Source organism: Clytia hemisphaerica, unplaced genomic scaffold (assembly GCF_902728285.1).
Source record: "Clytia hemisphaerica strain Z4C2 unplaced genomic scaffold, Clytia hemisphaerica genome assembly, whole genome shotgun sequence".
Classification (NCBI taxonomy): Eukaryota; Metazoa; Cnidaria; class Hydrozoa; order Leptothecata; family Clytiidae; genus Clytia; species Clytia hemisphaerica.
This window is the reverse complement of record NW_027103879.1, coordinates 251,085-276,447: the sequence shown is the minus strand read 5'-3', so window position 1 is coordinate 276,447 and position 25,363 is coordinate 251,085. Positions and strand designations below refer to the sequence as shown.

The 25,363-nt window shown below is 35.2% G+C and overlaps 2 protein-coding genes across 2 annotated transcripts; one reads left to right on the top strand and one right to left on the bottom strand.

Annotated features, from left to right (window-relative positions):
• Positions 1-1,310: 1,310 nt before the first annotated feature.
• On the top strand, positions 1,311-2,875 carry LOC136808442 (uncharacterized). Its single transcript, XM_067064978.1, has 2 exons — positions 1,311-1,634; positions 1,907-2,875. Exons 1-2 carry the CDS (start codon positions 1,473-1,475, stop codon positions 2,666-2,668), a joined length of 924 nt encoding a protein of 307 aa, XP_066921079.1. The 5' UTR covers positions 1,311-1,472; the 3' UTR covers positions 2,669-2,875.
• On the bottom strand, positions 2,736-25,360 carry LOC136808440 (GPI transamidase component PIG-T-like). The gene is made up of 13 exons (XM_067064976.1): positions 25,194-25,360; positions 19,097-19,276; positions 17,956-18,139; positions 17,403-17,646; positions 17,105-17,191; positions 13,435-13,519; positions 12,724-12,812; positions 7,047-7,140; positions 6,351-6,404; positions 5,952-5,999; positions 4,992-5,147; positions 4,121-4,373; positions 2,736-3,139 (listed from the first exon to the last, which is right to left on the bottom strand). The coding sequence occupies exons 2-13, from the start codon at positions 19,272-19,274 to the stop codon at positions 2,863-2,865; spliced, it is 1,749 nt and encodes a 582-aa protein (XP_066921077.1). The 5' UTR covers positions 19,275-19,276; positions 25,194-25,360; the 3' UTR covers positions 2,736-2,862.
• Positions 25,361-25,363: the final 3 nt, after the last annotated feature.

Here is a 25,363-nt window from a genome sequence, read left to right as displayed (position 1 = left end):
GGATCTTATCATGTAAAATGAGATCTCGAAGGGAAAATTTTCAATATAAAATCGGGATTATTAAACCGGTATTGCCTTTCAAATGAAGGAAAATCTTGATTGGTTTAGGCAATAAACTTAATTTTTCAAGGAAATTAAAATTCTTTGGTATGGTAAAAATAATTGAAAGAAAAATTCCAGTCTAAAGCAAGTCAAAAGTTCATTACCTGTCAAAATAAGGAAAAAGAAATGACAAACTGCTTAAAAAAATACTTGAAAAATTGTATTTTATTCCGGGGAAAATGATAATTGCAAATATAGTCCCGTTCGGACTGTCATGGTTTGATTTTCATTTTGAAAAACACAAATTGGGCCTATTATTTTATCAAACAACCTCAAAAATCATCAACAAGGCGCTAAAATGACATCACGTCTGAAAAACTTGACGAAATACAACTCCCCTTACTCTTCTCACATCTTTTTTCAGTTGATAATCCTTTAATCGTCTGCAAAGAATTTATTTGGATATTAGATCTGATGAGAAAACATCTTATATGTTTCGACTATTCAAATACATTAACCTGTGACTTACTCTTTGGGGTCTTGTTACAGCTAACCGAAAGAACAATCAATCTAGCTACTGTAGATAGAGTGGCTTTTAGACTGACTCTATATTGTTTTCACAGGGTCCACGGCCATCATTTCAACTATCTAGAACTGGTCAGAATTTTTGTAGGAGCGGGACCTCTAACCGGAAACCGCTATTTTGTCTTTCTTTGTCCAAATTCTGATTGAATAAAAGCTTTTAAAAATATTCGAATTTCTGACCATAAAATTGATACATGATTTCCCAAGAATGTTATTGTTATCATTTCTTACAAGTTTTAAAAGCCTTTGTGAGACGTCTTATCAAGACTTACCCATCTTAAGCGCTTTAAATTACGGGACAGGAATTTCAGGCGAAAAAAACAGACCATGATGGTCTGATGGCAATGGGGGGTTAGGGTGGTTGGATTGTGAGAGTAAGAGAGTGATCATGACGGGTTGTTTGATATATGGAGGTTAGTTAGAGAAATATTTCACATCTCAGCTCGAAAACGTCATTGTAAAAGAAGACCACTCATCACGACATATCATTTAATCTGTTAAACTACCGATTTAAGGGAATAATATTTTCAATTAAATTCATGATATCAACCTCCCTCCATCGCTGTGTATGAAAAAACTGCAGAGATGGGTTAGGGCCGAGTGTAAGGCGTTCCTACGGAGGAGAGCATGGTCATCATTTTGACAAAATGAAAGAAATTTAAAGTATAAGAAAGAAAATAAGACAAGTGTCAGCGCAAAGGTCACTTCATCAAAAATACTTTTCCAATGTTTGATTTCAATACCGAAATGTGAACTTGTAAATATTTCTGCTTGGATTTCAAATCAATTTGGTGAAAGGAATTCAAGTTCACAATTCATTTGGCAATAATTTTCACGCAGTAAAGATGGCCTTCAAACCTTTACTGATAGTTTTGTTCCTGGTGACAAATTCGAGATGTGAAAATCTTTTCCAAAATGCCTACGAAATCAGCGTCCTGTCTTGGCCGTATAATGAACAAAACAAGAACATCCTGAGCGAAGAAAACCTTCTTGAATGGAACCCTGTTGTAAGTATAAAAATGTCTTTCTAGTGAAGATATGTTTCAGGGAAAATGTACAGTTGAAGGATAATACATCGGGGAAACGTTTATCGGAAACTGTTCGTCAGGAAAATCTTTCAACTAAGCTTTCCGAAAACAACAATAAAAGTCGATTTAAAGAAGGTGATAGGTTATTGTTCATTGAAATTTTTCACCCTCGTTAGAATTTAATTTATATCACAATAGCATAATGAATGGAAGAGTCGCTTAAACCAATGTGATTTTTTTTCATTCATCAGATCATTGCAATCCAAAACATTACAAAAGGAGAATACAGAGAACTGCGACAAGAAAACAATCTGTTGGCAACTAACTACGAGGAGTCTGGGATCGACAGTCTATGTATTAAGGGTGCCGATGACGTCATTTGTAACCCGATCCTTTACAAAGGCGATCGATTTGAACAGGTGGATGATGAAGAGGTTTTCACTGGAGTAAATCGGACAAAATTCGGACAAGTCTCATGGACACAACTAAAGATGCACGGCAATCTTGAAAACCGAAAAAAGAGAGATTTTCCATCTGAAATAGGTAAAGGGTTTGAAGGATTGTTCAAAATGTTGGGCGATGTTGAGGACAGTGAAGAAAACAAGGATGAGTGTAAAAATCAACCGGGCGCTGTCTTCTTCTTGAACGGGAATCTAAAGGAAGGTGAGCAAGCTGGAAAGGACTTCGAAAAAGTTCTTACATACATCTACTCTAACTTGATGTGTCGGCGTGTAAAGCGAACCATTCTTGTCGGAAATATCGGTTGGAAGCACAGCCAAGACGTCATCGGGAAATTCCGTCGTGGATTCTTCGAACACACCTCGACAAGCTTCTCAAACGTCAATCAAATTTGGTCACATGACTTCAACAGAATTACGGGGACAGATTCAGATATCGTGGAGTATGATGGGAAGGATGCTAAGCAACAAATCAAAGAGCGATTCATAGCACCATCGTTCGTTGCTTTCCATCACTCGATGATCAAAAATATAGGCAAAACGTCCGAAATTTGAAACAAAACGTCCGAAAAATACAAATTTGGATTTCCCTTGAAAACATTAAAGGAAACATTATCAACAATTGGATGTTAAGAATACATCTTATGTAATGTTTTAAAGTAATTATGAAAAAGATACCTAATTATATACAAAAGAGGATAAAAAATATGCGCATGGTAAAAATGATTTATGTAAAATAAAGAAACTTACTATCCATCGGAATTCTCTTCTTCTTCATTTTCCAGCGTTTCTGTTTTCCGGAACAACCCTAAAATTTTCTCTTTTAAAGTTCGTTTTTCCTTGACCTCTTCAACTTGAAAAGTCCGTGTTGTTAAATTATAAATAGATCCGAACCCGATTGCAATGACGGTACACGTCAGACAAATGACGTTGTAGGGCATACTAAAATCGGGTGACGGTATCCGAAGGAGTAAAGGTTCGGAATAAATACGTCGGAAAACCATTTCATCACTGGTCGTACCAAATCTATGAAAAATAAGAGTTAGGTTGAACAAATGTGAATTTACTCCCTCCTAAACTTGATACACGCTTTTTTTATAAGAATAGTGTACTTTGGCTGAGGGTGAGCATTATTTTTATTTTTCTATTGTTCTAAACAATAGGCCTATTGTTCTAACTCTGAAATCCAACCCTGATACTCTTATAGAAATTATTCTTATAAAGCGTGCAATTTCAAAGGAAATTAGCAGAAAAAAAAATGAACCCAAAGTTATATGGTCATCGGAATGTTATAGACCAGCGTCCGAGATTCAGAAAAGGCCTTAAAAATGGTTTCCGTAGGGCACCCCTTAGATCAGGGCAAATTTTTGATATTATGCTCCTAATAGACTAATTGCCTTAAAAATGTCATTTCTCGGCACCAGGTGGTCGAAACTTAACAAATAACCCCATTTTCTTCATCTACTTTTCACGCTGAATCCGTTGGTAGCCTCAGATATTTGATGTTCAGCCTTCGAAAAAACCGTTAGTAAAGGGGGACCCTTGATAAGTTCTATCGATTAACTAAAATTCGATTCACTCGAAAACTGCAGGAGATTCGAAGGGCAAATTTTTTTGTCAATTCTACAGCCTATTAGGTGTATAATATCATAAATTTGCCCTGATCTAAGGGGTGCCCTACGAAGTGACACAATTCACTACCTCGGCCGCTGGTCTATTCCTTAAGTTTTAGCTTCTTCTGTGCATTCATTTATTGCCTATCCGGCGCGTAACATTTTTTTAAATCCAAGACTTAAAGCTGGCATAAATAGCTTGAAGTCTGAGAGCTTGGTTTAAGTACAGTTGGAAAGATATTTTTTATGCTCTTTCAAAAATCATTTCCCTTTCAAATCAAGGGATAAAGACTTATATCAGACACTTGGTATATTAGCCGATTTTGAACGTAGATACACGTCACTTGGGTTTGAAAGGCTTAAGATATATCTTTAAAAAAAAAATAGTTGATACCTTTCTCGAAACATAGAATGATGTAGTGAAGGGATGGTTTCTACAAGCTCTTCATGAAAAGGAACTATGCCACTGATGACTGAAGATGACATGTAGAAACCATGATGAGAATCCGGTGGGTGCTGCATCCAATCTTGAAAGATCTTCTCAAACTGGATGGAAATGGTGACGTCACTTTGTGGAGGTATGGTAAAAAGAAATTCCAACTTTGCTGGTCGTTCTCGATGATAGCATGGTGTGTACTTCAAATTGTCTACAGAAAAACGAACCAAATTGTCCTCATCTTGTCTTTTTGAGGGGTAAGACCCCTATTGTATTACCTTTAAAGTCTTAACATATGAGCCCCATACGAGGAAAACCAACCCTTGCTGATAAATCCCGAATAATGCACTACTGTAAAAATAAATTAACACATCTGTCTTTCCATATAAAACGGGGAGGCATTAACTGTACGCTATTAAACAATGCCAAGCTTGCTTGAGTCATGAGTACAGTGAAGTTGTTTCTTGCATTTATGCAATTAATTTAAGCTAAATAGAGAATAACGACAATTCGGGTATAAGAGAAAAATCATCATATTAACTTCAAAACAAAACAATAGACATTAGAGTCGCATTTCTCTGACAGCGTTCGTCAGAACAGAAACGAGGATAGAGCAGATCGTCTAAACTAGACCTTAAAGGTTTTAGTGTTACATAAATGTCCCCATTTCATATCAGACACATGTTTTATATCAGGCCGGTGTAATATTGTTTTTTCTTACCTTGTTTCTAACCAATCTTACTCCACATGCCTGTCAAGCTTGTAAAGTAAATTTTTATGTGTAAGCAAACGATATCAACTTATCCAAAACAAAACAAAACATGGTTACCTGGTTTTATTTGGACACCATTAACTTGTAATTTCAACGTGTGCAGATAAACACGCGCGAAATATGGGATGACGTCAAGGTAGGAAAGGGTGATGTTTTTGTGCGCATGCGTGTTCCGTACAATGCAAGTACTTCCACCATACTCCTCACCGTAACCTGTATGTGAGAAGGGAGACAGAAATTACGAAATAATGCTACTTCTTTTACTCTCACGTACTTAATAACCGGGGGGGGGGGGCTAATTAATTTTTCAAAAATTTCCCAGCCAGGACATTCTTATTACAACCCCCCGCCCCCACTTATTGATTTTTGGAAAAACATTTTGAAAGTTCCCTCTTTTGCCCTAATTTTGCAGTATTAGCCTCCTTTTCGAACATTTTCCACCCAGGACATTTTTATTCCAAAACCCCCCGACTATTTAGGTATCCGAGAGTAGTTTTTTCGACACTTTTACAATTGAGTTTCCATAACTCAAACAGGCACGGGGAACACAAATCTGCTCGAATTATGGAAATTTCGAGTTATAAAGTAAGAAGTTTATAAGGAATTGTTAAGTGAAAAAACGGGAGAACTTTTTTTGACTTAAGGAGACATACAAGTTATAGAGGTTCGAGTTAAAGAGACTTATCCTTTAAGTGACGTAAATATACAAAGAAAGTAACAGTGATATAGTACATCTGACGCGCTCTAAATCGACTTTCAATATTCAAGGGGAATTAGATTTTGATCGAATAACAGGACGTATCGAATGGTAGAGCGTCGTGAATGTGAGTTTATTGTTTAATTTTATCGAATAATGGAGCGTATTGAATAGTTGAACTTCGAATTACAGAGCACCAACAGTATACGTAGCGAGGAAGAGAATAGTCCGGGAAGATACCACAGGGTTTTTAATGTTCCGGCTGATAAAACAGCAGCGGTGGAATATTCGAATAACATGTATTATAAAAGTAAACCAACCAGTTGTGTATTTGTGGACCAAAATATAAGAAGATTTCAAATCCGTCACTAAAAGTAAAATGAGAAAATGATAATTAAATTAAAGTTAAAGTATAACGAAAAGATTAAAAGACCTCTTTTTTAACTGATTGCAGGTTGTGAGCAAAATTTATCACTTGCTTTGGTCAATCTACATGCGATCCAACAATATTTGTTTGGATTGTAATTACATTATTTTGAGGGGTTTTTGGAGGTACAATTTCGGACCCCCCCCCCCCCGTTTAGATTTTGAAAAGATTTTGGACCCCCTCCTTTTATTCGGACCCCTCTACTATTATTCGGACCATGAGTACTCCATGAAAGTAGCGACGACAAGTACCTTCTAATGAAACAAAAATGATAAATGGGAAGAACGAAAACCTGTTGCTCGATTTTTCATCTTCACTTGAACATCAAAAGGGAACTTAACCAAGTCTGAAAAAGAAAAGAAAGAATTTAAACGAAAGCCTGATCTACATGTGATTCTATGGGATTTCTTCGTTATTATATTAAAATCTCATCTACTAACTAGTTTGATAATAAATACGTTTTAATCAAAATTATTCCAAAAATTCTTCCGGTAAAATTTTTCGTTCAAGTATAATTCGAAAACCTTTATAGGCTCCGAAAACTCCGGGAATGCAGTTTACCAAATTGGCCGACGGCTATGTGCGACGGCTAAAGGGATGTTTTTATAGATTTTTTTCAAGATAGCAGAATTACATTGAAAGGGTGGACTTTTTTTTATAAATGCAATGTAATGCATAATGTAATCTAAGTAAATCTAAGAAAGAGCAAGGATTGAAAACTGGAGAAAAAATGCACTGTAAGGGTATTATATGAATTTCATCAAATTTTAGCTGCAAGTAACCGATTTTAAAAAGCAAATTTTTCGCTGCAAATAGCGTCCGTTGGCCAAAAGCGGATACAAGGAAATTGTTTTTCAATGAATTACAATTCTTTGACAATGTGGAATCAGGGTTAGAGAAAATGCTACCATCAGAACGTCCATAAGAGCTGAAAGTAAAATTGAGAAAAACATTCCGGGCTAAAATCATAAAGCTTGCATAGACCTACCTTTCTTAGTAAGATCAAACACTGCATATTCAACGTCTTTCCCACTGACAGAAATAATTTTTTTTTCGAAATGATTCGGATTCAAACCGTCAATCTGTAAAATTGGAAATGAAAGTAAATAAAGGTTTGCTTTGACTTGATTTTGCACATACGCGCAATCAGCCAAAAGACGCATGTAGAACCTTAATAAATAAGTAAGTTTGCGAAAACAGTCGAAGGTGACCCTTTCTCTGGCTCTCTACCTGAAGATAGGGGAGGGCGTAACTCCTTTCTTTGGATCATTCAAATTTTGCTTGATCCGCCTCTTTGATTGAGCATCAAGCAAAGAGGCATCAAGTACCATTTTTGCATCCACAACATTGCGCACCGTAGCCGGATGTTCTAACTTCATGCTACGACCGCTAACAATCTAATAATTAACCATTCTGTTGAACTTTTAAATTTTCTGTCATAAAACTTTCATAACGAACGAAACGAAAAGAAAAATAAATTCGAAAATACTGGATCGTCTGCAAACTGTTTCCTCTGAGGCAAAATCGAGTAAGGGTACGGGGTCGATCAGGGTCCCTTTTTTAGCCTCTGAAGATATGAAAGATTTCCAAATTTACTAATTTCTAATGAGTTTTTCAGACAGGGTCGAGTTGGGCTTTTTTGAAAGATTTTCTGATTTTCAATTTTTCGTTCTGACAGGGTTCCAAATTTAGCAAATATTCATATCTGACAGGGTCCACTTTCACACTCCAACGACACTTCAAGGTCAATGCCCCCCTCCCCGGGCGCATTCGGAGGTTTACCATGCGCATAAGGGAATAATGGATATGCTATCAAATGTACAAGATTGAAACATTATCTTTTTCTCCGGTTTTTCTTTAACACAATAGGAAAAGACAATCCTTTAAGAAATTACGACAAGAAATTAGAATATCAATTTTAATTAAAAAATATCAAAATAGGTTATATATTTAACTGCGAAAAGAGATTGATTAATTTTAATGTTTTGGATGTCTAATGTTCCGGGTCAGTACAACAATTCTTAAACAAAGAGGTACGGGGGATATCATTTTTACCAAGAAAAACAAGATAGTTTCTTAGTTTGAAATTAAAATAATTATTGAAGATTCTTTTATATGGAGATTGGTTTTATTGTTTTTGGCCTCCTACCAGCGATAAAAGCTTGATAGAAAGTTTTTCTCAAATTAAAAAGGCAATCTGTGGCTCGTTTTGTTTGCGAAGAAGGGTTTGGTTAGTGAAAACATAGCAACATATTCTGTAAGCTCTGGTCAACTTCAGTTACTCAAAGTCTCTTAAAAATGAAATGGAGAAATGTATTCATCCATCTGGCAATCTTACTCCATGTTGAGGAGTTGGAATGTTACACGTTTCACCAAATAGGGGTATACTCCAACTGCACTGGAAATGTTAACAGAACTCGACTTAATATTGACGCAGGAATAATGAGTGTTTTCAATAAAAAACTTATCAACGAAACATTATACGCTTTTGTTAAAGGTTGTTCGGCGGATTGTGATATAAATGGTGAATTGAAATATAAGGAATATGATGTTTGTGGTAACTTCACCTTGTTGACAGAAATTGTTCAAAATCTTGTCCTTGATGAACAATTCAAGATTCAACAAAATGGACAAAACTTCACAGAGTCTTCAATCGTTGCATTTTTCATGTACACTTCACTTGAAATGACGAATTTCGTGAAAAATATTTTCAAGCAAACTCCAGTGTATGATATAGACCACAGAATCGAAGAAGATGGATCCATTTTTAACCCAGTGAACAGTTTGGTTTCAGAAACATCGCAATATATTGAGCTTGCAGGTTGGGAAAAATTGACCATCGTCTTTTTAACAACAAATGATTTTCCCTATCGTTCGTACTACAGAAAAACAGTTGAAAATTTGCAAAACCAAAAAATCTGTCTGGAGATTTACGAAATTGATGCTCGGCAGGAGGTAAACAATGAAACAGCGTTCGTGAAAGACATGCTCCAATCTGATCAAAAACCTTTCGTTATATTTTTCGGATCAAGCTCTGATCAAGCCATCTTTCTAAACAAAGTCTATGCTGTATTTCAGGAAGAATTACCATTTTTCCCTATAACTCATATGTACACCATATTTCAAACTTGGCGATTGGGTGGAAAATTTATTGAAAATGCAGAATATTTGGCTATTCATAATTTTCTATTGCTTGATCTCAATCTCTTTTCAAATCTTATGGAGATTAGCTATACTATAGATTTCAGAAGATTATTCCAATCTTTGCCGACCTACTTGAAATTTAGTACTCTTAGGAATGCGAAAAAATTCTCAGACCAACTGCATGACATGGAATGGATCGATATTCATGGTTTAAATTATTTCTACGGTTCACTCGCGGAAATTCGCTCAGAACTTCAAAAAACGTATGAAGACTATAAAAAAACGGAATATTTAATATTTGAAGGAAAAAATAGACGCTTTCTTTTAAAAGGGGTAAAGCCTATTACTTTGGATGACGATTTTTATAAAAAGGGTAGAAATTTCACCACCTGCGAGAAACCTCTTTGTCCAGCAGGATATCACATGGTTTACAGTAATATCAGTGGAAATAATTTTGCTTGGAGATGTCTTCTGTGTCCGAAAAATACAATCAAATCACTGTCCGGTAGTGGAAGGTGTCGGAAATGCACTGGAAGATTCAATGTTGACGATGGGAAACGTACCATGTGCATAGACCCTTATCAAAATGTACATTATAGTTTGTTGGACTCGCAATTTCTTTGTTTGGTGGTTTTAAGTATCATTGGTATATTGGTCACGTGTTTTTCTTTAAGCCTGTTTATATTCAAGAGAAAAACACCTATGGTTTCAGTATCTGACTACAAAGTTTCATTAATACACATGTCAATAATATTACTTCTCTTTGTAACTGTCCCATCTACTTTTATTGGGACACCAAACTTTTACAAATGCATCTCCAGATTGATTTCAATCAGCATGCTTTATGTAATAAACATTGGTATTGTTTTTATCAAATCACAAAAACTTCTTCAAGCTTTTTTGAGTAAAGTTCGTCTTACAAGTGAAGAAGTTCAACGTTCAAAAATGGTCCAAGTATTCATAATCATCGTTTTGGTGACGTCAGTCAATACATTAGTTGGCATAGCAATTCACAAGAGACCAATCACAAGTGCTGAAGCTATGGATTCAAAAACAATGATAAGTTTCCATTTTTGTGATAATTCATTTCATTTCAATGTTGTGATTGCTTCATCCATGATCATCCAACTGATGTGTTCTATCCAAGCATTTAGAGGTCGCAATCTACCAAGTGTTATCAACGATGGAACTGTGTTAGTATATGCTACTTTCACACTCACTGTTGTTTTTGGTGTCAGTTTTGTTATCGTTAATGCTCAATCGCCACAACTGAGAGAACTCTTCCAATGCATCGCAATCATTATCAACAATGTGGTTATTGTTTTCTTGATATACACACAAAAAGCACTTCGAATGTTATTCTTTCCTGGGGAAAATACAAGTGAATATTTTCGAGAAGAAAGGTTAAGGGAACGGAGACAAGAGGTCAACCAAGCGGTTGAAATGAGATAGATACATTGATGTTCCCTTTTATTTTATTCAAGCCTTTTGTTCTCTTGTCATAATTGCCATGACTACAAAATAATACACCCATCAACCTTTAGTTGCGTGGTCGGGTTTTAAGGGACTGGTAATGAATTTACTATGGAAAAGATGTCCAAATTCTTCGAATATATAAGACTCCTTCCTGGTAAACTCGAACCTAACCTCCTCATGCTTTTTATAAAAGGTTTATAGTTGTTATAAGATGACCACTCTTCGAGGTGTTATGATCAAGATGGATTTTACAATGAAGAATTTTCAGGCTAAACCAGATGCGAAATTGAGCATTGAGAGAAATATGTTGATGCGTCGTCGTTCATTACTGGCAAGTTTACCATATCTCGACTTGTTTGATCTTTAAAGGGACATAAAAGTAGTAAAATGTAAACATTGCACGAACCACATGTCATTAAAGAATAATTAAACGTATCCAAAACAAACTTTTAAAACAATTGAAACAATCAAAATCAGCCATATTTGTTTTGATCTTTTATTTTGACATGTGACATTTGTTTTGATTTTGTATCCTGCTGCATACGGCAAGTTTACCATATCTTGACTTGTTTGGTCTTTAACATAATGAACACAAGGGAAGTGGAGAGTAGTAGCTAGAGCTTAATCAAGTTCATAAAGACACACGTTATTCCTTCTTGAAATAGAGAAATAAAACCCTTGACAATTTATAGATTTATTGGATATGACATTTATTGACAAATGGCAATCGAGGCACTATTTATTAGGGAGATAAAACCTAGCATGAACACAAAGGACGAGTTTAAAAGCAAACAGCTGCTCGTCAAGGTTTTATTCTGTTTCCATTGTTACTGCTTAATGATAGTCATGGGTATTTGAATTAGAAAATGATTAATTGTTTTTATGTGTATATATGTTATGACTTAATTTTTTTTTTTTTGGCGTTTGATTAATTTATCGGCGATCCAAAAAATATCAGCAATCTGATTGGTTAAAAAGAGTACAATATAATATCTTGTATTTTATATGTAAAAATATAAATTGACGAAAAGATGTTGTTGCATTGTAGCGGTAGCAGCAATCTAACGTCACTTTGCTACAAAACTGCCTTGTGCTTTTTTCCAACAAAAAAAGTTTTTTTGGTCACCGATAAACTAGTTATCAGACGCAAGCTCGTGTACAATACAGATTTTACTCGTTTCAAATTTTTTTACATATTTTCCTCGCTTAAAGGCTCGGAAAATATTGTGCAAAAAAATCTCGGAACTCATAAAATATTTCTTGTATTGTACTCGCAAATGTCTGATAACTATTACATATTATGACTTGAATATTTCTTTTATCTTTAACCTTTGTGTTATGTATTTCCATATGGATATGATTTCTGCGATTTTGTCAACTATTTGAAAAAATTGAACATTTTGCTTGTAGCTTTTACTTTTTTAAACTGATGATGGACGTGACTGTTCGAAATATATCTTAATTTTTATTCTACACATTGCAGTTCAAGTTTTTCTGTAATTTATAGATAAATCCTTCTATGATGTATCATTGGAACGTGAAATCGTAATTCAATTCTCATTAATCAAAACAAAGCTAAATCATCCTAAAAACCTCCATACTAAGATCTTTGGAAAACTCTTTCGAAGCGGAATATATTGATTTAATAACTACTTCCAGAGACAAAGTCTCAAATATAGAATTATATTATGGATATTTTAAAAGAAGTTCAAAAATATGAAGACATGATATGATAATTATTATATCAGTGAAAATGAATTTTGTGGTTCCAACAAAAAATAAACAATTAGGCTGGACTGTTGGTTATCCAATTTTCCTTCTCCTTTTTGTTACTGTTCTTGTTCTGTTCATAGTGGCCCTTCGTGGAAGCAATTCTTGAACTGTCTAAAAGTTCAAGGATTTTTCGGAGCCAGCCACGACAAAAATTCCATGAAAGACCAAAATAAAAAAATTTTCCGACCGACCGACCGACCCACTTCCAAAATCTAGGGTCGGGTGACGGCAAACCAAGAAGTCCAGTCTTATTAAGCCGAAAAATACAATACCTTGTCTGTATGAATGATGACCTGACTGTTTCTTGCCAAAGGACATCTTGAGGTAATCACACCTCCAAATAACGATCTCAGATTCCATCCTGAAATAAAAGATTGCAATATTGAACCGTCAATGTGATTTCACATTTCACATAAACTTCAGTTGACCTTATCTAGCCTGGACTTAAAATGGTCAGTTTGGACTGAAACTTCACACACTTGCTCCTTGGGTGAATATCTAGGGCTGCTTCTTTTCATTTTTCAAAAACTTTGATTTTTGGTGTCTGGGCGACACCAAGTAGTTTCATTTTTCAAATTCTATACAAACACATTCTACTAATTGGACAATCTACTATGTGCTCGAAGAAGACATGGCAACCGTAGTGCAGTGGTAGAGCATCCGGCTACGGTTCGCAAGATTGTGGGTTCAATCCCCAGCCGGGTCATACCAAAGATTCTCAAAATGGTACTTGATGCTGCTCTGCTTGATGCTCAGCAATTAAGAGAAGGATCAAGGGTAAGTGGAGCAATCCAAAGGAGAAAGAGTGGCGCCCTCCCCTACCTTCGGGTAGATAGCTATCGAAGAAGAAGCCTTCGGGTCGCCTCCGACTGCGGTCGCAGACTTACTTCCTTACTTAAGAAGACATGAGACCAAAAAGCATACAATTAAAACAATGATTCTATTGTTTCAGAAGTTAAAACAAAACGGCTTTAAAAACTAACCTCCGTTAAAGCCTCTGTGGTGTGGATCAAAAACTGATGCAACACTTTGTTTATATTCTAATGCTAATTTTGAACAGTCGCCAGCCTGTGGGAAATAGGAGATAAAATGTATCAAGTCTGTGAAGGTACGACATAACTTAATGTTCACATACACGTTTGAAAGAAGCATAAGAAAACAAGGTCGGGCTAATTTAACAACATTATCAAGTATTCATGATATGCACCATTGCAATGTCTTCTGACATTACATCACGGACCCGCGAATAGCTGATTGTGATCAGTCAATACGTCACTTTCAACCAATCAGCTGTTGGGTTCTCAGAAGACATTGCAATGGTGCATATCATGAATAGTTTTAGAAATGAGAAATTTAAAAGGTCCGAATGCTTTAAGGTTTCTTAGAGTTCTTATGAAAGAAGTTTAGAAGGTAAGTAACATCTTAAGAGCCAGTTTTTTTAAGAGCGGGGCAGGTCCAATAGTTTGAAACTTAGATTTTTTTCATTTTTGGATATGTTGTTAAGTACAATGAACTGAGTAAAATCCCAAAATATTTTGGTCTGAAAATCCATAATGGCGGATTTATGCCAATTTGAAGTTTTTGACATTTTTGGGCATTGCACTTAAAAAGTTTTTTGATATAGAACCATGCTTTCTCAAATCAAAATGAGGAATTGATTTTGGGTGATTCTGAAACTATGGCCAGTAAACTATACAATTTTCCAAAAAAATCAAAATTTTCAAAATGGTAGCTGGAGTTATGACGTCACAAAAACACTACAAATTTGATTTTAGGGGTATTTTAGAGCCAGCTGACCTGTCCCAAGGGAGTTTCTTACTGCTCAAAATAATATTTTCTGGTAGTTTAGTCCCTGGTCTATCCATTTGAAGTGATTGCAATAAAAAATTCCGGCCCTACTGGCCCCTAGAGGCCCGAAAAGCCAACAAGGTCTCAAAAAAGTACCAACTTTAGCCCAATTTTCCTAGAAATCCCAACATTGTCTGACCTCCAACTCTTCTGTTCCTGAAAGACAACCGCCTGGTCTCTTAGGATCAAAAGAGAAACCTATGTGACCTCCTACCATTAATTTTTTATCTTAATTTAAAAATTTTCTTAACATCGCTCGAAAAATGACTAAAATTCGGGATATTTTGGCCCATTGGCAAACTTCAAAGGGGTCTAGGTCACTGAATTTGTTATAATATAAGGGCTATGATGAATCTTTTATATAAAAACAATGAAACTAGGTGAAAAAAGTTGTCAAATGTGATTTTTTGGGCCAAAAAGGCTTTTTTTTCAATTTTTTGACTAGAGCTGAGGTCATTCTATTGCAGCCAGTAATTGGTAGTTAGAAAGTAAATTTTATCTGAAAATCATGATTCCTCATCACATTCCAGAAAGGTTTCTAGGAAAATCAAATATGGTACTCTTCGAAAGCTTATAGAGGCTGAATTTTCACTCAAAGGCGGCTTCAAACTCCCCTGACCCCCTTAATTTTGTAAAATTGAGTTAAAAGTACAATTTTGGCTGAAATTTTTGCCCAAAATGAGTACCCATTGCTACTTGATTCTTGATTTTGTGAAAGCATCTTATAGATAGTTCAAGAATTTATCAAAAGTTGGAACCTTTTCTTTTCTTTTAAAGATTAGGGCTAGCTCAAAGTCAGTTTTAACTCTAAAATCCTAAAAATCTTGACAATGTTGCTCAAAACAACAATTTTTGCTCAAGATTGAACAGAAAATGAGCCCACTCAGATAACAAAATCTTGGTTTTTGGAAAGTTTCATGGGGATAGTACAAACATTCATCAAGATCTTTACCTCCTGATCTACCATTTAAGGATCAAGTCTGTCAAAGTGTGCTTCTAAACTCTCAAATCTTTAAAGGTGGACTTTACCAACCCCATAACACAATTTTGCTATCAGCCTGTTTGCTCTTAAATGCAGTTAATGAGCCCAAAGTTCAAATTATCCAAAGAGAAGGAAAGGTTTAGGAATATTTTGGACTTTTGGACTTATCTCTAAGTATTTGAGGGCAGAAAGGTTGATGGCAAAATTGTTTTATGGGGTCGGTAAAGTTCACCTTTGAAGATTTGAGAGTTTAGAAGCACATTTTGACAGACTCGATCCTTAAATGGTAGATCAGGAGGTAAAGATCTTGATGAATGTTTGTACTATCCCCATGAAACTTTCCAAAAACCAAGATTTTATTATCTGAGTGGGCTCATTTTCTGTTCAATCTTGAGCAAAAATTGTTGTTTTGAGCAACATTGTCAAGATTTTTAGGATTTTAGAGTTAAAACTGACTTTGAGCTAGCCCTAATCTTTAAAAGAAAAGAAAAGGTTCCAACTTTTGATAAATTCTTGAACTATCTATAGGATGCTTTCACAAAATCAAGAATCCAGTAGCAATGGATACTCATTTTGGGCAAATATTTCAGCCAAAAAATGTACTTTTAACTCAATTTTACAAAATTAAGGGGGTCAGGGGAGTTTGAAGCCGCCTTTGAGTGAAAATTTAGCCTCTATAAGCTTTCGAAGAGTACCATATTTGATTTTCCTAGAAACCTTTCTGGAATGTGACGAGGAATCATGATTTTCAGATAAAATTTACTTTTTAACTGCCAATTACTGGCTGCAATAGAATGACCTCAGCTCTAGCCAAAAAATTGAAAAAAAAGCCTTTTTGGCCCAAAAAATCACATTTGACAACTTTTTTCACCTAGTTTCATTGTTTTTATATAAAAGATTCATCATAGCCCTTATATTATAACAAATTCAGTGACCTAGACCCCTTTGAAGTTTGCCAATGGGCCAAAATATCCCGAATTTTAGTCATTTTTCGAGCGATGTTAAGAAAATTTTTAAATCAAGATAAAAAATTAATGGTAGGAGGTCACATAGGTTTCTCTTTTGATCCTAAGAGACCAGGCGGTTGTCTTTCAGGAACAGAAGAGTTGGAGGTCAGACAATGTTGGGATTTCTAGGAAAATTGGGCTAAAGTTGGTACTTTTTTGAGACCTTATTGGCTTTTCGGGCCTCTAGGGGCCAGTAGGGCCGGAATTTTTTATTACAATCACTTCAAATGGATAGACCAGGGACTAAACTACCAGAAAATATTATTTTGAGCAGTAAGAAACTCCCCTGGGACAGGTCAGATGGCTCTAAAATACCCCTAAAATCAAATTTGTAGTGTTTTTGTGACGTCATAACTCCAGCTACCATTTTGAAAATTTTGATTTTTTTGGAAAATTGTATAGTTTACTGGCCATAGTTTCAGAATCACCCAAAATCAATTCCTCATTTTGATTTGAGAAAGCATGGTTCTATATCAAAAAACTTTTTAAGTGCAATGCCCAAAAATGTCAAAAACTTCAAATTGGCATAAATCCGCCATTATGGATTTTCAGACCAAAATATTTTGGGATTTTACTCAGTTCATTGTACTTAACAACATATCCAAAAATGAAAAAAATCTAAGTTTCAAACTATTGGAACTGCCCCAAACTGCCCCATTCTTAAAAAAACTGGCTCTTAATGTCCATCGGTAAAGATCAATTCTTGTCTCATTTCCTTGTTTCAGATCTTTTCATTTAGCTAACAGCTTTTCTTGAAACTGACCAGCATTTGTGAAAACATTGTAAAAGCGTGCATCAAATGTCAATAAATCTTACCTGACAGACAGACCTAAGGTGAACAGCTAGCGAATGATAAGAAGAGTCATATAACTTCACTGCATTCAACAAGCTTGCTAGTCCCACCTGAAAAAAAAGAGTAATTCAAACTCACCAAATTTTGATCCAAGTTTATACATACATAAACAGTATAAAGGAATAAGGGAAGCATAACCAAATCTTATTTGAGAAAACTTGATTTTCTAACATATGTAAACTTATTCTGAAGGGAGGAAAAGAAAGGAACTGGACAAAGACAAAACAGCAACAAGGAAACTAAACAAAATAAGAGCCTTACGCCACCACTGTTACCACAAGGCAACATCTTCTTCCATGGTGTCAAATTTTCTGTGCACACCGTTTCCCTGGGGATGGTGGCATATCTGAGGTGTTGTCGAGGTGATAATGTATCTTCAGGCCACACACCCAGTGGTTTGAACGAAAATTCTGGCGATGTAGTTTCTGCTTTACTGATGAAATTGATGGAGGAGCAGAATTGGCCAGAAAGTGAGTGAACTAATCCAGACCAGTTTTTATCAACGCTATGAAACAATAAGTATGTGCTAGTTTATTTCATGTTGACGAACGGGTAGTAAGAACAGCTAAAAAAAAGTCTATACTACCTTAAAATTTGTAAGGTGATTACAAAAATCTGACATCGTCAATATAGGTCCGGCAGTTTCTGCACGGGCACGATGTAGACCTTCATTGCTTGATCTTGTATTCAATTTTGTGTTGATATAGTTTACACCAAAGAAGGGACGAGTTTTTCGAAACAAGTGGATTTTTTATTTCTGGGGTGTGAAAGGGTTCGTTGTTCTATTCATTATTGAAAAAATTTCACAACTTACACACTTGAGTTTAGATTGGGGTGGAACCAGACCCACAGTTCAACACCCGTCGGTGCGCTATCCAAGGGATATCCCCATTTATTGTGCCTCCATCGACCTTGTGTCATCGAGAAATGTAATTCTACAATGCCAAATTTGCTGAGGATCTCACCAAAAGACTTTGGAAAGAAGTTGTAATGTGGAGCTGCAAAGAAAACAGAGACAGGTCAAATAAGGCCCCAGTTACATCAACATGATCAAATTAGAAACAACTTCAAATTCAAACAATTTGAAATGTTAGAGAGAACTTAAAAAGCAGATGACAATATTGACTTCAAGAAGATGTACCGGGTGACCCACGAAAAAGTATTAGAGTTTGGAGGGTAACTGTGTCCGAAAAAAAATTAAATTTTAACTAAATTATTTTTTCATGGTAAAGAGGAAAGGTAAACTTAAATTTTGATGTATCATTTTTTAATTTTGGAAAAGTAGTTATCGAGATATGGAGGTATAAAGTCAAAAGTCAAAAAACATCAAAAAAGACAGTATCAAATTAATTAATTAACAAATAAAAAGAGACATCGAGTGAGAAGCATATTTTGATTTCTTTTACCGGAAGGATTCAGAAAAGGATGACAAAGGTTGAAAATTCTTTTTGCTACTTTTGGTACTTTTTATTTATTTCCAAAAGGACGATTTGGGAATTGTCCAAAATTCGATATTACTTATTTTTTTCTTAACGAAACATTTAAGACAAAGAAATAGCAAATGATCAAAAGAAAGATGTTTGTTCTGATACAAATTTGATACTGTCTTTTTTGACGTTTTTTAACTGTTTTTTATAATGACTTTTGACTTTAAACTAAACCTCCATATCTCGATAACTAATTTTCCAAAATTAAAAAATGATACATCAACATTTAAGTTTGCCTTTCCTCTTTACCACGAAAAAAGAATTTAGTTAAAATTCAATTTTTTTCGGACACAGTTACCCTCCAAACTCTTATACTCTTTTGTGGGCCACCCGGTATTAATTGTATATTGTTGAAAAAACAAAATTACTGAACGTCTAAAATGAACATTACTTTTTGTTTGTTGTTCAATGAGATTGGGACATATTAGGGGGTCAGGGAAATTAGGTATTTGTGACCTGAGTACTTACGAATTTGTTGCTCAAACACATTGACGTTCCATGTTGTAACAAATTGAAATTGGGAATAAACATGACCACTTTGTAATTGCTTGATTGACAGCTCCTCGTCATACACATCTGATGGAGCACATTCTTGCTTATCAAAGAGCAAAATGACCAATAAAAAAATAATGTTCAAATTTTCCATATCTATAAAGAAAGTCAAATGATCAAAATAAATGGGTTTTAATTCTCAGATGATTAATTAGTATATTTTGATTTCAATCTCTATTTAGTAGTTGAAACTACTGAACTACACTACTCAAGTTTTTCATTCAATCGTAGCAAACAATCTACTCTTCTTTTACTTTGAATGCAAACCTCACAGAATGCACCACCCTAAGCTTAGAGAAATTAGTGCGCGCCTATAATAATTATGCATTAATAAAAAATGTGTCATTATTTTAGCTTAATAATTTAATAATTTCAGTTTAATTGTTTAACATGACATCCTCATTAGCAAAATGTCTATGGAATCTTAGCTGATACTCCCAATTTTTTAGCACTTAATTAAATTATCATCATAGATTTTTATGTAGATCACTACATAAAAATCTATGATAATTTAATTGAGTGCTAAAAAAAAGTAGTTATGTAGTGATAATGAACATTCACAAACATGTTTATTTAATGCTACTTAAATATATAGATAGCTTCACAGAAAAAACACACACACGTGTACAATATTTCGACGTTTGTCTTTGTCAAGTCAATATATAGATATAGATAGATAGACAGATAGATGGATAGACAGATAGATGGATGCATTTTTTGTGAAGACTGAAAATAGACTATATATTTTGACTATTTTTCCAGAATGGAATCTCCATTTCTAAACTTTTTCCAGCCAATTACGCTATTTGCAGAATTATTTCCCAACTTTCCAGACGTTTTTCAAGACTTATGCAAAATTCCAGACATTTTTCTGCAGATGTTAGCAACCAGAAATCAGATTGTTAACAAATAGACCTAAGAGATCCCTGCAGTCTATTTAATCATGGTCTCAGTCCACTTTTCTTTTAAGAAATTGCTTTGAGTTAGGTACCCCCATTCAGTCGATAATTTTTTTGATTTGACACAATTTTTTTTTTTTTATCATTCCGAAAATCTTAATGATTTTTTTGGGTGTTTTGTTATTATACAGTATTATATTATGCTATAAAGATGAGGGCTGTAAATCAAAACAATCACATTTGAAAGATATAGCAAAAGATGACGTGGAAAGAAACGAGAATCAAAATTGGATGGGGAACTGGGCGCTGGGCTAAAAAAATTCAATAATTTGAAACATTTTGAAATATTTAATTTGGAAAATATACACAGTCCCCAGAGCCTCCGTCAAAACAGCTAGGTACCCCACCACAATGAATAAGTAACCTCAAAGAATTGCAAAATATTAGCCCCCAGCCCCTAACCTGGCCTTAGGTGCCCTTCACTTCAGATTTCTAAGGGGGGGTGAAACCATGTCAAATTACTTTCCCCGGCAGCCAATCACAGGAAAAAATTTTCGATTTCCAAGGTTGGAAATCCAATATTTTTGGGTTGGAAATTTTGGTTTTATAATTGAAGGTTGGAAATTTGAGCGATTACCTTAAGCTGATTTGGAAAACGTAAATTACCCATAGGTTTTGTAGAATAAACCAATGCCCTTGAAAAATCAAGTGAAAAAAACCCATGTAGAAATGACAATTTTCCAAGGCTGGTTGGAAAACGTGACTTTTTGGGTGGGAAATTTTTATTTTCCAAACAGTTTGGGAATTGAAAAAAAAGGTCAAAAATCGATGTGAAAATACATATTTTAGTAATTTGATACCTCAAGTTGAAAAAACTAGACTTTTTGGGGTCGGAAATTTGTGTTTCTCCCAAACAGTTTGGAAAACGTTAAAAATCCATGTGGAAATTACATTTTTCTAAGATTGAGACCCTTTCTTGGAAAACTAGACTTTTTGGGTTGGAAATTTGTGTTTCTCCAACAGTTTTGGAAACGTTAAAAATCCATGTGGAAATTACGTTTTTCTAACTATTTTCTGCGCATGTCCTTGGGAAAACCACAAGCGATTTTTCGCTCAAAACTGTTTTGATGTATAGCTAACCTAGATATTAGGCTATAATGTGAGCAGTCAAGCTGTAAGTTTCCGTCAGGTGAGGCGTCTCTTCGGAACGGCCTCGGTCAATCGCAGTGAGTTCGCACAGTGAAGCACATAGGGTACTTGTGTCATAGTTTCAAATAGTACCCTGCTGAGCTGTGTGAGTGATCTAAGATCAACCACGTATCTGTGCGAACAATAACGAGAGATTGACCGGGAGCCATCGAGCCTAGGCTAGCGAGTGACTGTTCACAAAAACAAAAACCTTGTTTAAGATCTCTTTTCCACATCTCTGCCATCACTTTTTGGATTTTGGCTTTTTTCAACCTGAATTTTCGAAATTTCCAACCTTGTTTAGCTTGGATTTTGGCTTTTTTCCAACTGAATTTACAAAAATTCCAACCTTGTATTTCGGCTTTTTTCCACCTGGATTTTTCGAAATTTCCAACCACCTTGTATTTCGGGCTTTTTTCAACCTAGATTTTCGAAAATTCCAACCTTGTTTGGTTTGGATTTTGGCTTTTTTCCACCTGGATTTTTGAAAATTGCAACCTTGTTAAATTTGGATTTTGGCTTTTTTCCAACTGAATTTTAAAAAATTCCAACCTTTTTAAATTTGGATTTTGGCTTTTTTCAACCTGGATTTACGAAAATTCCAAGCCATGGAAAATGCAAAATTTCCAACCTTGGAGAATGTCCCACATTTTCAGGTTGGGTTTTCCATTGGATTTTATCTTTTTTCCAACTAAGAAAACTTGAAATTTCCAACCGTGGAAATCGAAAAATTTTTCCTGTGAATACAAACAGGATAGATTATTTTGTCTCGGGCAACAGCAGTTTTGTCAAAGACAAATGAATTATTATCATGAACATACAAGGTCTATGTCCTCAAACTGCACCATCTTGTGTTCCTTAAGTGTAAGTGTAAGATTTTAAGGATAACAAGCAGTGCAGCTGGAACCTTGATATTCCAGGATTAGAAAAAGCTATACATTATCTTTTTTCTTTAAAGAATCAACAAGCCATCAACAAACTTTCAAAATTATCTGCCATTATGACTTTCTTGAAGCTGTTCTGAAATTAACTAATCGGGTTGTGTATTGGAATTCCTATGGGAGTTCTTTTCCGAGATTTGTAAAAAAGTCAGGAAAAAAACTTTTTCCAGGGGTTTGAGGAATAAACAGAACTGCTATCATTTGCTTTCTATTTAACCACATGTATTTAAATTTGCGCTCAAAAATACTTAAATAAATAAGTTAATAATATTCAATAATACTATTTGCATCTCTCAGAAAATAAATACTTAGAACAACATTGTTTATCATTTGGAATACCCCCGTATTTGGACCATTCTATCGTGGGCGCAAAATAGGGCGGAAACTAAGTAGCACCCTCAGTGCAAGGTTGCCGTCTCATCTTTATTCGTCCGCGCAATAATGCGGGCTACTCTTTTTTTTCTTGCGCGCTCAAGAGGAAAAGGAAAGTGATCAATATCCTTTGAAGAAAAAACGTCAGAACCATACCCAAAGACCAAAAGATGTATTTTGTTGTTGAGAATCGATCCTGTGAAGCTGGTAAAATCGTAATCCTCAAAAATCAAAGTTCCAGCTTCACTGACAAATAAACGAAATATAATTGATTCAAAATACGAGATACACGGACAACAGCTTGAGATAGCAAAAAAGACGAAATATCTTGGTGTAACCATGGATTTGAAATGGAATATATACTCATATTTCTAATATAATATGAGCTAAAGCAAATGACACAAAGAAACTTGGTGAAAAGTGACTCAGAAACACGACTCAAGTGCTACAAAATCTTTATCAGACCCACTCTAGAGTAGGGTATGCTTCCACATTTGGGATCGAACGGAAAATGAAACATTGCAATCAAAAATTGAAATGGTTCAGCAAACCATAACAGCAGTGTTACTAGATCATCCTGTCCTGTAGCTGTACCTACAACCTTTCTACAATTTCTTAGGTAAATGGCTGATCATGGTTGAAAATGACGACGTCGCACAATAGACCTTTTCGCCTTTCCACCCGCCATCTTGAATTGTATGCAAAAATAGAGGAACGAAAAAGCCGTGGTTGGATTTAGTTGGAAAATATGCAAAACATATGCAAGTTTACACAAAGATTAAAAAGACAACAAACCATCTTATAAAGAAATATCATAATCATTAGAACAATAAAAGATGGAATTTCTTAATCCAAAAAGAAATATTTACAGAACAACAAAAGCCTTTTAGAAATTTGTTCTTAAAGACATTGCATATTCTGTTTTCCTGCCATTAAAAAATTTGACCAAGACGGAGTACACACATCAAACTTTCAAAACACGCAAACTGAAAGCAGTGATTATGACGTCACACATTCAGAGGGTTCAGATCAATGTTTTGATTTGATTGTCTGACGGTTCTATTCCCAGGAGAATAATTTAGCGTCAGTCGAATAAGGATAATTTTGTACCTTCGCGGGTGATTTTTCAGCTTGAGTTTATGTCTAATGTTATGGTTTTTTGAAGTGCTTGTTCTAAGAGATGAGCGAATTTGATTATTTGTAGTTTTCAAAAGAAGCAAATTTAATCTTTCTTCTACAAGATTACACTTTAATATAATGCCAATTATGCATGTACCGTGAGTGCTCCTAAATCCGACAGCCCTGCCTAAATCCGATGGGGTCTTTCAAAGATACAACCTGAAATAAAAACAAACCTTTCGCTGTGACGCAACAAAGATACCAAAGTGTCAACTAAACTGAGAGATTTGATACACTGAACCAATTGAACCAAAACATTAGTTGCTTCTTATACAAAACATAATTTTTCATTACAAAATTGTTAACGTTTTAAACACAAGCAACGGATTCAGAATAATAGAGGTAATTACTTTTACAACTCACACTTTTTTATCACATTCATTGACCACTCACGGTAAGTTTTATATTAATACTTTCTTTTTGCATATGTTTTGCATACTTTCTAAGGGAATTTCACCACGGCAATTCGGCCACCATAATTGGGCTCTTCCAGAAAAAATTTGATATAGGGGGTGGATGACGGGAATTTTCAGATAAAAAAAGCACTCGGAAATCCAGTCAATTTTTCAAAGTGCTTCGGAAATTCTGCTCAATTTTTTATTTCAACCCTTGGAAATTCCACGTAATTTGTCAAAGTTTTGAAAAAGGTATCAGAAATTCCAGATTTTTCCACCAAAAAATTGATTTTGTATCGGAAATCCAGGAGTTTCAATTGCTTTTGTATTGGAAATCCAGGAATTTCAAAAAAACATTTTGCCTCGGAATTCCGCTGTCGTCCACCCCCCTATAACGGACTTTAACTGGAAGAGCCCATTTTTGCATACAATAGACCTTTTTTCAAAGAGGCCACCCTGTTGAATAATTATGTAGTCCAGCAGAAAAACAATGATAAAACCATGCATAATTATTACAATATGCATGATACAGTAATTATGCATGGCTCTATCATTGTTTTTATGGCTGGACTACATAATTATTCAACAGGACGTCCTCTTTGAAAAAAGGTCTATTCAATATGGCGGATGGAAAGGCGAAAAGAAGGTCTGTTTACCAGGTTTTAACTATCCAACCTAACATTGTACCCAGAGCAGTCTATTACGCAAAAACTACTGCTAAAGGCGCCGTGATATAGTGATCATTGACCTTGGCTTGGACTTAGTTGCTGCACAGGCGACTGCTGAGGACGCGAGGTTCGATTCCCCCACTTGCAGCGGTTCACTTGGTAAGTGAATGAAGCTTTGCCTGGTTGAACCCATGCCATGTCAGGGGAATTGGGAAGTCAGTTCAAGGTGCTGACGGGGCACTAATTGAAAGCGTCTATAGTTGCGAAAATGGGCCTGAAAGAGAAGCTTCCTGTAACTCAAACTCAACCAAATACAAATAATAGAAATAGTTAAATAGAAAAGGCTACTTGGAATGGAATGGAGTATTGACTACATAAATGTAGGCATTGTGAGAGATTGCTGTCCTGGTAAATATTTGGAAATACCCAGCATTTAATGGAAAGATCTGGAAAGATCTTTTCCTTCGGTCACGTTCTCGCCGGAGAAGCTTGTACCTCGCAGCTTTGCTCTACCATTTTGAAAAAGTTGTTTTCGTGTGTC